This window comes from Daucus carota, chromosome 8 (assembly GCF_001625215.2).
Source record: "Daucus carota subsp. sativus chromosome 8, DH1 v3.0, whole genome shotgun sequence".
Taxonomy (NCBI): domain Eukaryota; kingdom Viridiplantae; phylum Streptophyta; class Magnoliopsida; order Apiales; family Apiaceae; genus Daucus; species Daucus carota.
In genome coordinates, this window is record NC_030388.2 from 21,360,412 (window position 1) to 21,379,415 (window position 19,004).

Consider the following 19,004-nt stretch of genomic DNA (forward strand, 5'->3'; position numbering starts at 1 on the left):
TCCGGGACAGTAGGGAAATCATCTACTTAAATCCCAGGCATCTAGGACAGTAGGGACATAATCCACTTAGATCCTAGGCATCCAAGTAGGTGGGTCGTCGCCCTCCACCACACTTGGGGAACATAAACCTCTGGGACAGTAGGGACATCATCCACTTAGATCCCAGGCATCCAAGTAGGTGGGTCGTCGCTCTCCACCGCACTTGGGGACAAACAACCTCCGGGACAGTGGGGAAATCATCTACTTAAATCCCAGGCATCTAGGATAGTAGGGACAACATCCACTTAAATCCTAGGCATGTGGGTCGTCGCCCTCCACCGCACTTGGGGAAAAACAACCTCTGGAACAGTAGGGAAATCATCCACTTAGATTCCAGGCATCCAAGTAGGTGGGTCGTTGCCCTCCACCACACTTGGGGAAAAACAACCTCTGGAACAGTAGGGAAATCATCCACTTAGATTCCAGGCATCCAAGTAGGTGGGTCGCCGCCATCCACCACACTTGGGGAACATAAACCTCTGGGACAGTAGGGACATCATCCACTTAGATCCCAGGCATCTAGGACAGTGGGGACATCATCCACTTAAATCCTAGGCATCCAAGTAGGTGGGTCGTTGCCCTCCACCACACTTGGGGAAAAACAACCTCTGGAACAGTAGGGAAATCATCCACTTAGATTCCAGGCATCCAAGTATGTGGGTCGTCGCCCTCCACCACACTTGGGGAACATAAACCTCTGGGACAGTAGGGACATCATCCACTTAGATCCCAGGCATCCAAGTAGGTGGGTCGTCGCTCTCCACCGCACTTGGGGACAAACAACCTCCGGGACAGTGGGGAAATCATCTACTTAAATCCCAGGCATCTAGGATAGTAGGGACAACATCCACTTAAATCCTAGGCATGTGGGTCGTCGCCCTCCACCGCACTTGGGGACGATCAACCTCCGGGACAGTAGGGAAATCATCTACTTAAATCCCAGGCATCTAGGACAGTAGGGACAACATCCACTTAAATCCTAGGCATCCAAGTAGGTGGGTCGTCGCCCTCCACCGCACTTGGGGACGATCAACCTCCGGGACAGTAGGGAAATCATCTACTTAAATCCCAGGCATCTAGGACAGTAGGGACATCATCCACTTAGATCCTAGGCATCCAAGTAGGTGGGTCGTTGCCCTCCACCACACTCGGGGAAAAACAACCTCTGGAACAGTAGGGAAATCATCTACTTAAATCCCAGGCATCTAGGACAGTAGGGACATCATCCACTTAGATCCTAGGCATCCAACTAGGTGGGTTGTTGCCCTCCACCACACTTGGGGAAAAACAACCTCTAGAACAGTAGGGAAATCATCTACTTAAATCCCAGGCATCTAGGACAGTAGGGACATCATCCACTTAGATCCTAGGCATCCAACTAGGTGGGTTGTTGCCCTCCACCACACTTGGGGAAAAACAACCTCTGGAACAGTAGGGAAATCATCCACTTAGATTCCAGGCATCCAAGTAGGTGGGTCGTTGCCCTCCACCACACTTGGGGAAAAACAACCTCTGGAACAGTAGGGAAATCATCCACTTAGATTCCAGGCATCCAAGTAGGTGGGTCGCCGCCATCCACCACACTTGGGGAACATAAACCTCTGGGACAGTAGGGACATCATCCACTTAGATCCCAGGCATCTAGGACAGTGGGGACATCATCCACTTAAATCCTAGGCATCCAAGTAGGTGGGTCGTTGCCCTCCACCACACTTGGGGAAAAACAACCTCTGGAACAGTAGGGAAATCATCCACTTAGATTCCAGGCATCCAAGTATGTGGGTCGTCGCCCTCCACCACACTTGGGGAACATAAACCTCTGGGACAGTAGGGACATCATCCACTTAGATCCCAGGCATCCAAGTAGGTGGGTCGTCGCCCTCCACCACACTTGGGGACGAACAACCTCTGGGACAGTAGGGAAATCATCTACTTAAATCCCAGGCATCTAGGACAGTAGGGACATCATCCACTTAGATCCTAGGCATCCAAGTAGGTGGGTCGTTGCCCTCCACCACACTTGGGGAAAAACAACCTCTGGAACAGTAGGGAAATCATCCACTTAGATTCCAGGCATCCAAGTATGTGGGTCGTCGCCCTCCACCACACTTGGGGAACATAAACCTCTGGGACAGTAGGGACATCATCCACTTAGATCCCAGGCATCCAACTAGGTGGGTTGTTGCCCTCCACCACACTTGGGGAAAAACAACCTCTGGAACAGTAGGGAAATCATCCACTTAGATCCCAGGCATCCAAGTATGTGGGTCGTCGCCCTCCACCATACTTGGGGAACTTCAATGAAAAGTAAAAATAAAACATTTAAAAGTAAAACTCCAACCCCTGGGGGTTTTCCAAAGCTGCACCCCTGAGGGTCTTCCTGATGGTTTACCGGAAGTACGGGCCACCAGGGCATAGGAATTCTTTCGAACCATCTTATGAAGATGGTTGTCCAGGCATCCCGAGGGTGTCAAACATGTGTCTCGATTACACATGAAGACGGATTCCAAAGCAGCAGGGAGGTTGTCCCTGGTCTTGACGCTCCAAACAAGACACAAATATATAGATTCGAAAAGAGATATACAAAAGGTTCTAAATTTGTTGTTAATAGCATGCTTACATGATAGCGTGGTCGGAGGGAACGTACCATTGCTACCCCCGAGTCTTGGGAGTGATCTTGTCGATTCCAGGACTGTTACGCAAATATCAAAACAGAAAATATAACCACAAATTTAGAGAAGGAGAATATGAACTTTCCTGATAATAATTCTGATGTCCAGGGTTCCATGTCCTCAGAATATCCTTTCCTTCAAGATGTTCCCGATAGCTGGTTCCGGACGTCAAGAGAGGCGACGGTAGCTGATTGGTAGCCGGAGTCTCCGAGGTCTTCCTTCCCTTCCATAGATTGACAACGTCGTTCTTCGTCTCATGTGACATCCTTCCTCCAATAGATGTCAAAAAGCCCCTCCTTCTAGCGCCAATTGTTAACGGAGGAATCTGGTGATAACAAGATTCGGGGAGGGTTGCTGGAACTTGTGGTGAACGATGACGGCGGACGACGGAGTATGGGTGGTGATTTTGGTTTTGGCTGAGATCGTTTGGGGGATTAGGGTTTTCTCACAAGATCGAAGGAGTATTCGCTCTTGCAAGGGTTGCGACCTCCCCCCAAACAATGTGCCTACGTACCCTATTTATAGGGATCAAGCCAGACGTAGTTCTTGGGGAACAAGTAACCTAATCAGAATAGGTTTCTCATTCCTTGGTTCCAGCGATGGGCCACCGCCTTAGATTAGACGGACGTGGGCTTCTGGAGCCCAGCTTCCTCCGAGGAGCATGGAACTAGGTGGGCTGACCAGCACTAGCCCAGGTGGACCTCCTCAGACTCAGCTGTATGGGCTAGCCCTCCGTCCTCTCTTAGGGCGAGGCTGATGGTGGGCCTGGGCCCAAGATAAAACAATAATAATCAGGCCTGAGAAGCAGGCGTATCTGGTCCTTTCCGCACTGGTCGAGGAAGAAGCGTATTGGGCGAGGACTCAATAGCTGAGGGCGAGGACCCCATCGAAGACCTGGGCCGCGTGACTTGACCCACGTTAAGGGCGAGAATCCACATCGGGCGAGATTCCATATCGGGCGAGGACTCGGCTAAAGACCGGGTCTTACCTGACGCCGGGCCTTGTGCCCTGGACCATGCTGATGGCGAGGAAGGTAAGCATTGGGCGAGGCCTCATCACAAAGGGCGAGGACTCCTTGAATACGGGCCGCGAGGCCGACACATGCCTAGGACGAGGGTCCATACTGGGCGAGGACCCTTTTGCTGACTTGGGTCCATCTGTTGCTGGTCCTCACTTCCTGGGTCACACAGATGGCGAGGTCCACGTAATGGGCGAGGACGATCCCGGAGATCGGTCCTTTCCTTGAATTAAGGCGAGATTTATGCAATCATCTTCCGAGTTGATATTTGGCCATAACATAATGTAATGACACTACAGTGGTGATTTTGGTTGTGTTGTTCTTCGTATTGTCTTTATCAAGCAGAATCGGCTTATGGTTTTCCATATGATATTCCAATAACAAGAAAGATGTCTGTGTTTATAACTTCACCATTAGTATCCGCTATCTCATCTCGAGCAGAATGGGCTTGTGGTTTTTAATTTGATATTCCAATGAAAAGAAATATGTCTGCGTTTATAACTTCGCCATTAGTATCCGCTATCTCATCTCTCGGTTGTGTTCTTGAGCAAGTATGAAAGTGTGTCGTTATTATGCCATGCTTTTTAGATTCAGAATTTCCCAACCCATATAAGACCAAATATGCAATGTTTTCTTTCAGTTCTGCTAGTTTAGTCTATACAGTTTCAACATGTCTGATGGGCCTAGAAATTAAGGGGGCTGGCATTTTCATAATCGTCTTCTTTGTGGTTTCTGTTTTTGTAATAAACTTGTGGGGACCAGGGATTGATAATGTTACAGACTTACAGTTATGAAGCATGAAAAGGTAAGGCAAGAAATAGAGCTCCAGGGCTCCTTAAAACTCTTTAAAATTTTAAGAGCTCGTCATCTTTCCTCTATTTTAAAGAGCATGTAGGAGCTCTTAACATTTTTTTTCATGAATATAATATTACTTTCCCTGCAACTTTACAACCAACATTTCTCTCTTTTTATTTTTCTCTCTCATTTTTATGAATAAAATATGAATAAGGAGCAAATATAAAGAGGAGCATTGGAGATAAAATCTTTTTCAATGTCTTAACTCAGTAGGAGCCAAATATTATATTATATTTTAAAAAGTGATTTAAGAGCCCCGTTCGAGATGCCCTAAGAGCATCTCCAATGGTTGGCACCCTTCAAGGAGTCCCAATTTTGACACATAACTCAAAATATTATTTTTTATATTCACACTCTTTCAAATCATTTTTAGCACCCTTTTTTCAAAATACACTCCAATGGTTGGCACTCCATGATGCCAACTTTATTTATAGAGAAATAATATTTATGTATTATTGGGACCACAAATGAAGTTAGCACCTTATTTTATGGGTTGACAACTTTTGGCACCCCAAAGCCAACTCACTTGACACCCCAATAGCACTCCAACATCTCCGATGGGGCCATGGGGTGCTAACGAGAGTGCCGATCCATGTCATGTCACATGGCATTAACAGCCCTCTTGGCACCTCCCATTGGATAGCCTTTTTAATTTTCAGGTGCCAACCCTTGTTAGAGCAAGTCCAAGAAGGGAAATTGTTTCAGAAGAAGGGAAATTGTTTCAGAAGCCTGGACAGTGCATGGACCCCACATCTAGACCAGTTGAGAATAGAAGGTTGAAACATGTTTGTTACATGACTACTGAGTACTGAGTAGTTGCGTGAGTATACAGGGGGTGTTTGTTTTAAAGAAGCCGGAGTTGCTTCTGGCTTCTGTTTTTCTTGACCCGTTTGTGTAAAGAAGTAGAAGCACTTTTAAGAAGCTGAGAATACTAGCTTCTCTCTTACAACTTCTGTTTCTTTTCCAAACACTTTATTAACTTATTTACTTCTCACTTTTACTCCACTTCTTTATTATAAGACAGAAATCACTTCTTTTAAGCTAACCCAAACGGCTCCACAATCTATGCTGCTGAGTAGTTGCCTCACTATTTAGTGCATTGTTTATGGCTAATTACCTGCAAAATTAGTTCGTATATATCTACATGGTTTAGGGAAAAAAAGTTTAGATGATTGTGTTGTTATAAATCATAAATAATGATTTAGTTCACTGACAACATATTTCTTGGTCTAGTATAAAAATTTCCATTCTCAAATATCTTTGTCATATTAGTCTAAAAATTTTCATTCTCAAATATGTGATTTGATCTTGTTAACAATAATAAAACAAATTAATCAAACATAAAAATGGAGAATACCGTAACCATGGAGTGAATTTACAATTTGAAAGAGACGTTTATTGTATCCCTTCCGTCGTCCTATCCATTTTCTATATATTTGGTCTAGTATAAAAATTTCCATTCTCAAATATTTTTGTCATAGTCTAAAAATTTTCATTCTCAAATATGTGATTTGATCTTGTTAACAATAATAAAACAAATTAATCAAACATAAAAATGGAGAATACCGTAACCATGGAGTGAATTTACAATTTGAAAGAGACGTTTATTGTATCCCTTCCGTCGTCCTATCCATTTTCTATATATGAATAGGACACGGAAGTTAATAAAAATTAAATGAATAGGACAATGTGACTTTATATAAGGAGTACCTCCGTTTAATGTTGGCCTACATAAGTATATTATCGTTGTTTCGATATAAAACTTTTTATTTACTGGTATTTGATCATATTCTAATTTTTTTTCCTAAAATACATGTTATGATATGAATTTATGTCATAATGATATATTTTATTTTAACAAAATTATTGTGTTTTTTATGTATTCAAATCATTCGGTTTTATCAAACACTCCTTCATCTGTCCTGTAGTAAAACGAACCCCTGTTGTTTACTTCCACTTCTGGTGCGGAATAAGTGGTCTTCGTCCTAGCTTTTCTTGCAAGTCTTTAACAATAAAACACAGCAAAGAGTCCTGATTCAAGGTGAGTTGATTTAGGTATTCGTTTCTTGACATTTTCATATTACTAAAACATGAGTCTGTTTAGACTATGCAGTCAGAGTGTTAGAGTTTCTAGTGTTTTGAGGTTTCAATCTGGTTCAGCACCACTTTACAGGACTTCTAGTTGTGCTAGTTTCCCTAGTCTCAACACGTCTGATGTGCCTAAAAACCCACTCAACCATTTTGTTGGAACAAGGCATTACTCTGTTCCCAGAGTTCTAGATTATGTATTCTGGCCTCTCAACAAGTGTTTGAGATGTGTCACTTACTTTACCGGGAGATTCGAAACTATGCCTTTTACAAATAAAAGGTTATATTATAATCCTTATGTTGAGGATATATGGGGTAGGGCATTTTATAATAATTCTTTTAAGAAGCTAAATAAATGCCATGTGTTGTATCCCCAAAGTCACCCGCAGTGTGTTCAAGTCGAAGCAATTGCTATAAGGATCCTCGAGGCGTTACAGAGGGAGAGTGGTAGGCGCCACAAGCTGGCTGATCGGGAATGGATTTTAAAATTGGATGGGACGATAAAGGTTGTTAAGAAAAGGAGAGAACAAAATGTCAAGTCGACGACTGCTCGTTTGAAGGACGGAATAGATTGGGAATTTTTTGTAGTGGACACTCCTTTTTCTGATATTTCATATAAATCTGAAGGAAGGATTTTAGTGTATAGCGGTTCATTTGATGTTTATAAGACGGATGATGAGCTAGCAATCACAATTGCAACTGAGGTACATGTACAATAATGGATGCTTGAGTAGTTAATAATCAATTTTTTAATTTAATCAACACCGAGTTACTTGTGACTTTTTTTTTTTTTTGCTAATTGAGTTACTTGTGACTTGTGTGTACTATCGACACAGGTTGGTCATATTGTTGCTCGACATATGAACAGAGAACTGCTTGTTTGGGAGCCATGCCTTCTGTATCATCGCCTCATAAATGGCGATAACCCCAAAAAATATTATCAATTGAGGTTAGATTCCTCCTCATTTCAGCTACTGTTCTCATTTGTTCCCATGAGAGAATATTATCAGGCTACGTTCAATTGAATAGATTTTTAATGTCATAATATAATTTATTGGATAGATTTTTCATGTTAGCTAGTGTACTGGTTTACCTTGCGTTCTGTATCATGGTCTAGTATATGGAGGTCAGAATTTATCATAAGTTAAGCCCCTGTTCTGAGTTGTTCCCATGATAATCTAGAGAGTTTATAATACAATTTTTATGGGGAGATCTTCATGCAAGTGTTTACCTTGCGTTCTCTTTGTAATTTTTGTTTTGCGGTACTTTCTAATGCGACATCATTTGCCTTGTCATGCATTTTCTTTATTAACAAAATTTTTATTGGTTTTATTCCTATAATAGCTTCATGATTCTGCCCTCCAAAATTTGGAGATCTAAGCACATAATTGTCAACATGTATGTTAGGATGTGGTATCCTATCTATTTTTTGTAAGATCAGTCTTTGAACACATTGATGATGTTGGTTTTTTATTAATCAGAGTGTAGAAATAGAGGTTGTCTTGTCATCAAAAACTTTTGAGCGAATAAATCTTCACCTCTTTTCGTAAGATCACTCTTTAAATTCATTGATGATCTTAAGGCTTATTCTTTCCTGTTTACTTTCATTTTGCCACTTATTTAAAATTTTAATACGTCTGATTTCTCTATCTGCCATATAGTCTTCATAATCCTAGGTCTTCCTGCCTGCAATCTGCCACTAGTTGCCAATTGAAGGCGACTGCCGCAGGGGTTAAACTAATACATATAATGATTTATATCAGCCTCAAACCAGACTGAATTTTGTTGTAATCATCTTATATCATTGTCTTGTCTGTACTTCTATTAAAACAATTCTGGCCCAAAATATGTTAGTAAAGTGTTAATCATAATACTATATTGTTGTAAAAAATTATGCTAATTTGTTGTAAATGTCTTACTCTTTCCTAATTGTCCTGTTTAAATGTTTAGTCCCGTTAGTAGTAGTTTGAAGCACATAACATTCTGAATCGGTAGCTATCCAGCTCTTTGTATTCTGGTTTTATTGAGTAACACAATTTTCTTGTCACAGCCATGAGCATGAAGCAGATTACATAGGGATGTTATTATCTGCATCCGCTGGTTATGATCCTCGAGTTGCACCTGTGGCTTTGCAAAAGATGGATAGTGGGCATCACCTATTTCATTTCATGGAGGAAAGAATAAAGTATATGACTCAGCCAGAAGTGATGCAGAAAGCAGTCGACATATATGAAGAACGAAGGAAGACACGGGCTACCAACTAAGAATTTCTTTTATAGTTTGAGAACAGGGTTGTATTTGATTCGTTTACTTTTCTGCAGCAAAAAATTCACTACCATGCCATCAGATTCTATTATTATTAACGTAATGACACTACCTACCACGGTGATTTTGGTTATCTTGTTCTCCGCATTGTCTTTATCAAGCAGAATCGGCTTGTGGTATTAATTTGATATTCCAGTGACAAGAAAGATGTCTGCGTTTATAACTGCACCATTTGTATCTGCTATCTCATCTCTTGGTTGTGTGCTTGAGCAAGTATGAAAGCGGATCCTTATAATGGCATGCTTTTTACATTTAGAATTTCCTACCGCATATGAGAGCAGAATTTTATTGGTCTCTTAGTATTCTCTTCATTTAGCAGAATCTGCTATCTGGTCTCTCTGTTGTGTGTGCTGGAGTAAGTATGAATCTTATTGGTATGGTAATTTCTTTGTATTCTTCTGTCTTTATAATGATATGCTTCTGAAGCTCAGAATTTGAATCTGAAACAATGAAAATATCAATTAAAGAACAAGAACTTGAATGTCAATAAAAATATCAAATATAGACCTTTTTGTTAATACAGACGAATACCTTTTTCCCCAGAAGCATGAAAACTTCTTGGGACCAGGATTGATAATGTTACAGTTATCAAGCATGAAAAGATATGGAGCCTTTTTATTTTTCAGTTACCAACACTTATTATTAGACACAAGAAGGGAAATTGTTTGAGAAGCCTGGACACTACATGGACCGCACATCTGGACCAATGGTGAGTAGAGGAATTGAAACATACAGACATGTTTGTTACATGAGTAGTTGGGTGAGGAGTATTGACTGTATGCCGCTGCGCAGTTGCCTCATTGTGTTGTAATGCATCCTGTGGGAAACATTGAATATTTAGTGCATTGTTTTTGGCACGTGTTAACTGGCTTATAGATTTTGGAGTTGTTGCATGAATATCCGACAGTCAGGATTTATAACATTTATTTTTAATATGTTCAACGTTTTTTAAACCGTCAGACGTCTAGCACTTGCTTTTTAAATGCTGGATCGTGTCCGGCGGTTATAAAACGCCAAACGTATTAAAATTTTGTTATAATCTTCGATCATGGATATTCATCAAACGGCTCAAAATTCCGGTAAAGGTCCCTAGCAATCAACTAGACCAGATTATTAGTTTGTATATTTTGGGGTTTGGAAGAAAAAAGTTGGGAAAGAAGGTTGTTAATATTTTTTTTAATATGTATGATAAATATAGAAAACGCGCAAAGGTTCACTGATAATATATTCTTCGTCTCCTAGTTTTAAAATTTTCATTCTCAAGTATGTGATTTTGTCTTATTAATAATAATAAAATGAGACGGCGTTTGGCATCGACGACGTGAAGAAAGCATGGGTGGAGCAAGGATCAAACATGATTAAGAATACTAAGTATTGTATGTGATCAATAAGCTGTAATGGATCGTATAACTGTTGATAACAGGAAGGTGTGTATAGTTGTGGCCGTATAATTGTTGATGGTGGTAGTTTGTTGGCTGGGGAGAGTGAACAGCGGTGGATGAAAGTAAGACGGTGGAAGAGAATTGGGAAGAAGGGTGCCGCCGCGAGGTCGAGTAGCGACGGGGCTGAGCCTAGTCGTCGTGGTCATGAGCAGAGAACAACAGAGAGACGAGACAATAGGAAGGCAAAAGGAGGTTGACGGGTAGTCAATCCGCTTTTACCCTTCTTCTTTTTTACTTATTTTTTTTTTAGATTGCCGCCACATTTAATGGATCTTGACGGCAACCACCTTATTAAAAAGCAATTAGGAATGTGCATCCCATATTATTTGGGTGAAAATATATGAAAATTTATATATTATCATTGTATGAAATTCAAATACTATAAATTGTCACTCATTACTCGCGAGTTATTAAAATAAATTAAATTAAATTTTCGTAATATACTTTTTACATAAATATTGGTAATAATTGTATTTTTAATTAATTTTGATAACTCAAATTTTTTGAGTAATATGATAAAAAACGAAATAAAATTTTATATAAAAGATCATAATCAAATAATCAAAATAAATCGAATTATTTCGGTACATTAAGGGAAATGCTCACCCTGATATATTAACAAAATTACATTCAGAATTTCAGTTCGTTTTGAAGTTTTTTTCTACCGGGAGTTCGTTTACAAATGCGCTTCTTGTGGATGAAGTTCTTATGATTCGTCTCATTTGCAAGGTTTATAAGCTAGCTTCAGCCTTCAGGTGAGTGTATGTTTTGATTTATTTCTTGATATTTTCATAGTGCAAACTCATGGGTCTGTTGAGATTATGTAATCACAGTGTTAGATTTTCTAGTGTTTTGAGGTTCCCATGTTATCCTCCTACAGTAACATCACTTCAAAGGGTCACCAATTTAGCTCGTGTCAAGATCTGTGATGGTCCTGAAAACTTATTGTCTGGTTTTGAATTAGATCAGAAATTTTACAACCCATTGAGACATTTTGTTGGAACAAGGCAATACTCTGTTCATAGATTGTTGGGGTCAGGTTTTGACCAAGAACTACGCAAACCATCGAGACATTTTGTTGGAACAAGGTATTACTCTGTTTCCAAGATTCAGAAATATGTATACAGGCCTCTAATGAAATGTTTGAGTTATGTCACTTTTTTCACTGGGAAGTTTGAAATCACACCTTATACAAATATAACTCTTTATGTGTTCCCTTTTGTTGATAAAATCTATGGAGAGAAAATATTTTCGAGTTGGAAACAAGCGTGTGGAAGGGGGTTGAGACTGCCCCCGACTGACCCCCAGTGTATTCGAGTTGAATCTATTGCCGCGAAGATTCTTGAGGCATTACAGAGGGAGACGGGTAGGCGTCACGTGTTGGCTGATCAACAATGGATTAAAGATGATGTTGATGGGAAGGTTAAATTGGTGAAGAGAAGTGAAAGAATTGAGGAGTCGACAAATGTGCATTTGAAGGAGGGAATAAACTGGGAAGTTTTTGTGATCGATCATCCTATAATTAATGCAGGTGCTCAAGAAATCGGGGCAAATATGGGAAAGATTGTTTTGTTTACGGGCTTGTTTCATGTTTATAAGAGGGATGACGAGCTAGCAATCATTATTGCACATGAGGTATGTATACTATGCATATTTGTTCTTTAACTAGGTACCTTTTTACTAGTTTATTATCTATTTTCAGTTTGATTATCACCGAGTTACTTGTTTTAATTGTCTGAACAGGTTGGGCATGTTATTTCTCGCCATATACAAAGACGTCATCTTTGGCTTCCATTTAAGAAGATTTATCACCGTGTGATAAATGGCTATGATTCTGAGATGCATTATTATTTGAGGTTAGAAATATATCCTCAATGAAGCTCATAATTTGCTATGCGTCCACAATAGATTTCCTCATAGTTATATATGCTATGTTTCCCTGATATACTATGCTAGATCATTGTTGGAAACTCTTGAATCCAACTTTAATCTGCTGAAATACTTGCAAATATCCTAGCATCTTTTCCACACCATCTACAACTTACCTCTATGAATGTTGTTTACCTTTTGCCACTTTTCTTCCTCCTGGTCGTAAATTCTTGTTTGTGGCATGTAGCCTTTTGTAGATCTATTCTTCAATGTCACTTTGTCAGTTGTCAATGTGGAGTTTAGATAGTTATAGGTGAAGGAAGTCTCTTATATAGAGAAAAGATGTTATTCATAGCAGAGGAATGATTGCTTCTGCCTGATAGAAATGTACAATATTTATAGAAATTTTTATATTCAAATGTATGCTAATCAGATCCAGAACTAGGAACCTATTAGGGGTGCTCCATAGAGATCTGTAAATTTGCCTTGTGACATTTTACTGAAACCTAAACTTCCCTTTAATTTTTTAACTTAAATATGTTTGAGAATTAAGATGTTGTTGTCCAAGCATCTCGCAAGCCATTATATATTAAAAAAGTGATACAAGATCGTTTTGAAAAATATATCTTTGATTTGTTGTAAATGTCTTATTATTTTTCTAATTGTCCTCTTTAACTGATTTCATTCAAGTGGCAGTGGGCATCATACCCTTCTGAGTTGTAGCTATCCTACTGTTCTTCTTTTGATTTTCTTAACACGTTTATATTGTCATTAGGTATGAACATGAAGCAGATTACATTGCAATGCTATTATCTGCATCTGCTGGATATGATCCTCGATTTGCACCTACTGCATTGTCAAACCCGGACGAATGCTTGGACTTGAAATTCGTAAAGTATAATCAGTTACCGTTTTCTAAACTGGAAAATTCGGAAAGAATTGAGTTTATGACTAAGCCAGAAGTCATGCAAGAGGCAGTTCGTATATACCAAGAAAAAACAAAAGGACAGTGTGCTGATCAAGAATATCTTGCAGAGAAGAAGTAGGGAAGTGTGAAGTGATTGGAGATCAGACTGGAGATTTAAGTCAAATATATTTGTGCGACAAACAAGTGTAGCACTGTAGATTTTAGTTTCTAATGTAATTCCCTATTTGTTGAGGCAACTCAGGTGGTAAATTTCGATGTTTTCCTCTTGTTCGTGTTTGAGGTGCAATCATATATGAGATTCGCATGAATGACAATTGGTTTGGAATTTCATCTTAGCCATGGTATCCCTTATCTCCACTCTTTATTGTGTACTTTAGCAAATATAGGCTCAATTTCTTTGCCGGAAATTATAGGCTCAATTTGTTTGTCGGAAATAACTTAAATCTGTAATATGGTTTCAGGAATAATGTTTTTTTTAAACGATTCAGGAATAATGTTTTGCAGATTTTACTCACTAATGTAATTCCGTATCTGTTGAGGCAACTCAGGTGGTGACTTTCGATGTTTTTCAAGTCTTCAATAGTATCAAAAAATTTATTATTTCCGTTTACACAAAGGAGCTTTATTTAAGAGTTGTACAACTGAATGTACAAAAAGAAATTATAGCATTACCTCTTTTATCTGGTAAAAACTGTAATACAATTTTGGTAGTAAAATGCTAACTCCTCTGAGTTAATTCCTAGGCATATGCTGTATATATGTTCACTAGACACTAGTAGACACTTTGGAGATCTTACAGTGTCAGCAAAAGAGGGTGAAGATGAAAATATGATCATCTATTTTTTGTAAATCAAATTAAACCTGAAAAACTGAAAGATAAAAAGGGCTCCACTCTATTTATATGTTGCTCCTTAAAAAAGGCTTTTTAATCTTCTCACATCTTAGACAGCATGTTCTTGCAAGAAGTGTAAGCTAGCTTGAGGTGGGTTTCTTTTGTTATACATTTCTGCTGACTCTGGTTCCCCAACACCAAACAGGCTTATTAGTTTACAAGATTTCAAAAACTTTAGGTCTTTAAACATGTGCATGTTTGGTGTTTCTATTCGCCGCGGTCTTGACACTTCACAGATGCACAGAATTTTTATTGTTGTTACTCTCTTATTGCTTCACATTTTATGTTGAGATCATAGCGCATTGTTGATGACTTTAATATTCTATTCCTTGTGAACTCTTCTTTCTTGATCATCTGAGGAGGCTTAAACCGATTGCCAAAGTATATAGCATAACTATCAACTTTGGACTAGGAGGGGCGAGCACAATTTTAAATATATGTAAATCCGTTAAAGTCTATATTTGATCTATGACAAAAAAAAAAAAAAAAGTCTATCTTTGATCATATTGGTGGTTTTTTGTGGCTATGACTGATAAAGCAGAATGTTGCCAATGTATATTTGGTATATACATGTCATCTAGTTGGCATGTTTAGAGGATATGTAAAATCTAAAACATTCCAACCATTCACTCATTAGCAAAAAAATATAGATAATTATGTTTGATGAGCTATATTTGTTGAATCAATGTACTTTTTATGTATAATTTTACTTAATCATAATTATAGATAACTGTTAGAACATAATATGATCCTAGAACATAATATGATCCTGGTGAATCCTCCTCCTAATATCTTGAGATTTTGAGAGAATTGGTCACTTAATATGGTATTAGGAGACTCGAGTTCAACTCCCTAGCAAAAATTTTACATAATCAATATAGCTAATGGTTTATATAACCATTTTACAAATCGCCCTCGGAGATGCTCCAACAAGAAAAAGATGATCAAAATGTAAATAATACAGAACTGAGAGTGTGATTTTGTCTCTAAACTTATTCATTTGGTCAAGATGTCTGTCTTAATGCATGCCAGGCTTCTGAACCCCATTTTTCCTTTTTTGTGTAACAAATTAAACTCTCAAAAACTGAAAGATATAGTAGCCCCATTTCTTATACTTTACTCCTTAAAATACGGAATTTTTAATTCAAAAATCTTACAAATTACAATGTACTATATGTTCTTGCAAGAAGTGTAAAAACTCTCAGTGTAGCCTTTAGGTGAGTTATCATCTGCTTGCAAGAAAAAAAACATGGGGGTTTTCAGACAATGCAGACCTAGTATTAGATCATCTACTGTTTCTAAAACCTTGGTAAAGTTTCAATCTGCTTCAGCAATGTCCAACAGGCTTATTAGTTCTAATATTTCTGCTGTGTCGAAAACCCTGTTAGGGTTTTACTCTGCTTCCCCATCATCAAACAGGCTTATTAGTTCCAATGTTCCTTTTGTTTCAAAACGCCTGTTGGGGTTAGAGTCTGGTTCACCAACACCAAACAGGCTTATTAGCTCTAAAATCTCTGTTGTTTCGAAAAACTTTCCGGGGTTTCAGTCTGGGTCACCAATGCTCTACAGGGTCACCAGTTCTACTACTTTATGCTGTGTCAAAATCTCTGATGGACCTAAAAGCTTGTTGGGGTTTGGATTTGATAAGAAAGTTAATAACCCTTTAGGCCATTTTCTTGGAACAAGGCCTTATTCAGTTCATGTACTTGATAAGTATATGTACCAGCCTCTAATCAAGTGTTTAGGTTGTGTCACTTTCTTTACTGGGAGATTTGAAACTGTGCCTTTTACAAAAGAAAGGCTGTATGTGTTCCCATTTGTTGATAAAATCTGGGGAGAGTGGTATTTTAGGAGTGTGAAGGAGGCATTCAAGACAGGGTTTGTACTGCCCCAGTCTGACCCGCAGTGTATTCGTGTTGAATCAATTGCTATAAAGATTCTTGAGGCGTTGCAGAGGGAGACTTGTAGGCGTCACAAGTTAGCTGACCGCAAGTGGCTCAAAGGAGACGATGGGGAGTATAAGGTTGTCAGGGAAAGGAGAGAAGAAAATGTGAAGGTAACAAGTGCGTACTTAGATGAAGGAATCGATTGGGAATTTTTTGTACCAGATACACCTACAGTGAATGCTGCTTACATAAACATAGGGAAGATTCTTGTGTTTAGGGGTTTTTTTGATCTGTATAAGACAGATGAAGAGCTGGCAATCGCAATTGCAACTGAGGTATATGTACAATACATGCTTGCTTGCTTGCTTTTTCAGATTAGTACACCCGAAAATGTTTGATATGATTGACACTGAGTTACTTGTGTTTTTGTCTGAATAGGTTGCGCATGTTGTTTGTAGACATGCACAAAGACGCCTTACTTGGTTACCATTCAAGTTGTATCACCGTTTTATGAATAACTTTAATCCTATAATATATCATCAATTGAGGTTAGAATTTCTCTTCACTTTACCTAATGTTTCTATATATATTCGTGATAAACTAACTTTAGTGTTTATAAATAATAGTAGCTGGATAATGTGAATTCTTGGGAAGGTTATTGTTGTTGTATCTATTATATTGTTTTACAGTTTTGTGTAATTATTTGACTTGCAGTACTCTCTAGTGCAGCCCATTTTCCTATTTAATCATTGTTACTGAATGATCCAAACTTTATAAGTTTTATTCCTATTTCATGTTCTGCTGCGGGCTGCCTGTATAATTTGAAGATTTATGCAAGTAGATGCTATCCTTTCCGTATGATATGCCACCTATGATCTTTGTAAGAACACTCTTTGAGCAATAGATAATGTTAGGTTCTCATTACTGTTGCTGTCTGAAACATAAGTAGACCGTTAAGCTTATATATATAAGTTCACAGTTCCTCTGTCCTCAGACCAACCCTTATCTATATTGTGACATAACTGTTGGATCCAAGTTTAGCTGTTGAAGAACTTGCAAATATCAATTGACCTCTACTGCGACATCTAGAGCTAGATCATACTGCGGATTAATCTCTGTTTAGGGTTTACCTTTTGTTAATTGTCAATTTTTTCTGACCACTCATTTGTCTTTGCGAACTATAGTCTTTCTTTATCCATTTGTCTTGGTACCTGCCTGAAAATGCCTATTGCAAAAGGGACTTCAGAGAGGATTATACAAACCCATTGACGGTTTGATATAATTATAATGGAATGGTGCTCTATATGAGGTGTTGATATACTTAAAATCATGTTGCAAAATCAAGTTCAATGATTTGTAAAATTATTAGTCTTTAACATGTGCAGGTTTGTAAATTTCATGCACCGTGGTCTTGACACTTACAGCTTGAAATTGTATGTGGAGAGATCATAGCACATTGTATATAAGTCTAATATTTTATTGTTTGTGAACCCTTCTTCCTTCATCTTCTAATGCCCCTCTTGAAGCTTGAACAGATATTATATTGTATGTGAACTCTTCTTCCTACATCTTCTGATACCCTTCTTGAGGTTTGGACCTTTTGACACAGTAGAATAATTGTGAGGTAGCAGGATAATGCACGTTTCTTTAATCTTGTAAAGCAGAGAATTTCAGTATTTTATCTGATAAGAACTTTCTTGTGAGTTGTGGCTATAAACAATGCTTTTTATTGTTATCGATCTATTCGATCATGGATGTTAAATGTCTTGAACTAATTTAATAGCAAGATACATAGAAATTTAGAAAGTCGGAGATTTTAGATTGCAGAAAAGGTTGTCTTCTTAGCTGTGGAGCAATAGTTTCTGGCATATAGAGAAATATGATGATTTATAGGGGTACATAACTGGTTTGTGACTTTGTCATTAGAAATGATTTCAAGTTGGTTGGGTTGGGAGGGGGGCCTTCTGGTGCATCTACATATTGGGAGCTTCTGGTATTTCATCGCCAGATTATATTTTGCATTAAATTGAAACCTAAGATTTTGGTTAATACTAGAGTATATTTTTCCTCTTTGATGATGTAAGTATGTTATTCTAAACATATTGCAGACCATCGTATGAGTAGTTTAAATGTGCAAAGCATAAAAAAGTGTTTGAATTGTATTCTTCATAATTTTTCCAGATCACCCTGGTGAACTCTTTAATCCCATCTAAGTGGTTGTCAAGCATACATTCTGAATCTGTACCTATCCTATTTGTTGTTGATCTTCCGGTTTCTTCAATAACAGAGTTCCTTTGTCTCCAGGCACGAGCATGAAGGAGATTTCATTGGGATGCTATTATCTGCATCTGCTGGATATGATCCCCGAGTTGCACCTATGGCACTGGCAAAGATGAAAAGAGAAGATGTATGTATGTTATTTGAGGACCAAAGGATTGCGTATATGGCTCGCCCAGAAGTGATGCAACAAGCAGTCACCATATATGAAGCAAAAAAGAAGGAACAGGGTACTGATAAAAAACACTATTAGAAAGGAGGAAATGCACTACATTAGGGTCTTGACACGAGTCGAAAAATTTTGATCAAAAAACAAATTTAGCATCACCAGATTCTAGTTAAGAATGAATGCAATTCCTTATCTGTTGAGACAACTTAGGTGGTGATTTTTTGTTGCTGCTACCTTTTTGGATAGTTTTCCTTCTGCATTGCTTGCTCTCATTTTCACTTGAAGTAGCAAATGCTCAGAGATCAGAGTCTTGAATCAAGTTCTACTTTGGAATATAATTTTACTTTAAGCATTTCTTGTTCTTCGCGTTATGCAGTTTGAATATTGCAGAAGCTAAATTAGCATAATTTAGCTTCACTGAAAAGAAAGATTTTTGGTTTTAAACTTGATAATGTATCTCCTCCTCCACTCTCTGTTTTGTATATGGAAGCATTATAAAGCTTCTATTTTGCATGTATATAGGAGTATCCTGTTAAAAATCATG

General features: G+C 38.4%; 3 protein-coding genes across 4 annotated transcripts; all 3 read left to right on the plus strand.

The window, feature by feature from the left end:
- Positions 1 to 6,517: 6,517 nt before the first annotated feature.
- On the plus strand, positions 6,518 to 9,247 carry LOC108197140 (mitochondrial metalloendopeptidase OMA1-like). Its single transcript, XM_017364653.2, has 3 exons — positions 6,518 to 7,376; positions 7,509 to 7,621; positions 8,723 to 9,247. The coding sequence occupies exons 1-3, from the start codon at positions 6,675 to 6,677 to the stop codon at positions 8,934 to 8,936; spliced, it is 1,029 nt and encodes a 342-aa protein (XP_017220142.1). The 5' UTR covers positions 6,518 to 6,674; the 3' UTR covers positions 8,937 to 9,247.
- A 1,823-nt stretch (positions 9,248 to 11,070) lies between these two features.
- LOC108198341 (mitochondrial metalloendopeptidase OMA1-like) lies at positions 11,071 to 13,690 on the plus strand. 2 transcript variants are annotated; one of them, XM_064082699.1, is made up of 4 exons: positions 11,071 to 11,194; positions 11,320 to 12,074; positions 12,183 to 12,295; positions 13,084 to 13,690. In XM_064082699.1, the coding sequence occupies exons 2-4, from the start codon at positions 11,574 to 11,576 to the stop codon at positions 13,352 to 13,354; spliced, it is 885 nt and encodes a 294-aa protein (XP_063938769.1). In that variant the 5' UTR covers positions 11,071 to 11,194; positions 11,320 to 11,573; the 3' UTR covers positions 13,355 to 13,690. The 2 variants fall into 2 exon arrangements, with proteins under 2 accessions (XP_063938769.1, XP_063938768.1); XM_064082698.1 differs by having other exon boundaries at positions 11,077 to 12,074.
- A 1,619-nt stretch (positions 13,691 to 15,309) lies between these two features.
- Positions 15,310 to 18,805, plus strand: LOC108199123 (mitochondrial metalloendopeptidase OMA1-like). Its single transcript, XM_017366867.2, has 3 exons — positions 15,310 to 16,349; positions 16,453 to 16,562; positions 18,319 to 18,805. The coding sequence occupies exons 1-3, from the start codon at positions 15,378 to 15,380 to the stop codon at positions 18,542 to 18,544; spliced, it is 1,308 nt and encodes a 435-aa protein (XP_017222356.1). The 5' UTR covers positions 15,310 to 15,377; the 3' UTR covers positions 18,545 to 18,805.
- The last annotated feature ends 199 nt before the right edge of the window (positions 18,806 to 19,004 follow it).

Bases quoted from the DNA above. Each gene is read 5' to 3' on its own strand.
- LOC108197140 (XM_017364653.2), top strand. From the start codon at position 6,675: ATGAGTCTGTTTAGACTATGCAGTCAGAGTGTTAGAGTTTCTAGTGTT. The intron at 7,377-7,508 runs GTACATGTACAA...CTATCGACACAG, and splicing joins CAATCACAATTGCAACTGAG to GTTGGTCATATTGTTGCTCG. The intron at 7,622-8,722 runs GTTAGATTCCTC...TTCTTGTCACAG, and splicing joins AAAAAATATTATCAATTGAG to CCATGAGCATGAAGCAGATT.
- LOC108198341 (XM_064082698.1), top strand. From the start codon at position 11,244: ATGGGTCTGTTGAGATTATGTAATCACAGTGTTAGATTTTCTAGTGTT. The intron at 12,075-12,182 runs GTATGTATACTA...TTGTCTGAACAG, and splicing joins CAATCATTATTGCACATGAG to GTTGGGCATGTTATTTCTCG. The intron at 12,296-13,083 runs GTTAGAAATATA...TATTGTCATTAG, and splicing joins GAGATGCATTATTATTTGAG to GTATGAACATGAAGCAGATT.
- LOC108199123 (XM_017366867.2), top strand. From the start codon at position 15,378: ATGGGGGTTTTCAGACAATGCAGACCTAGTATTAGATCATCTACTGTT. The intron at 16,350-16,452 runs GTATATGTACAA...TTGTCTGAATAG, and splicing joins CAATCGCAATTGCAACTGAG to GTTGCGCATGTTGTTTGTAG. The intron at 16,563-18,318 runs GTTAGAATTTCT...CTTTGTCTCCAG, and splicing joins ATAATATATCATCAATTGAG to GCACGAGCATGAAGGAGATT.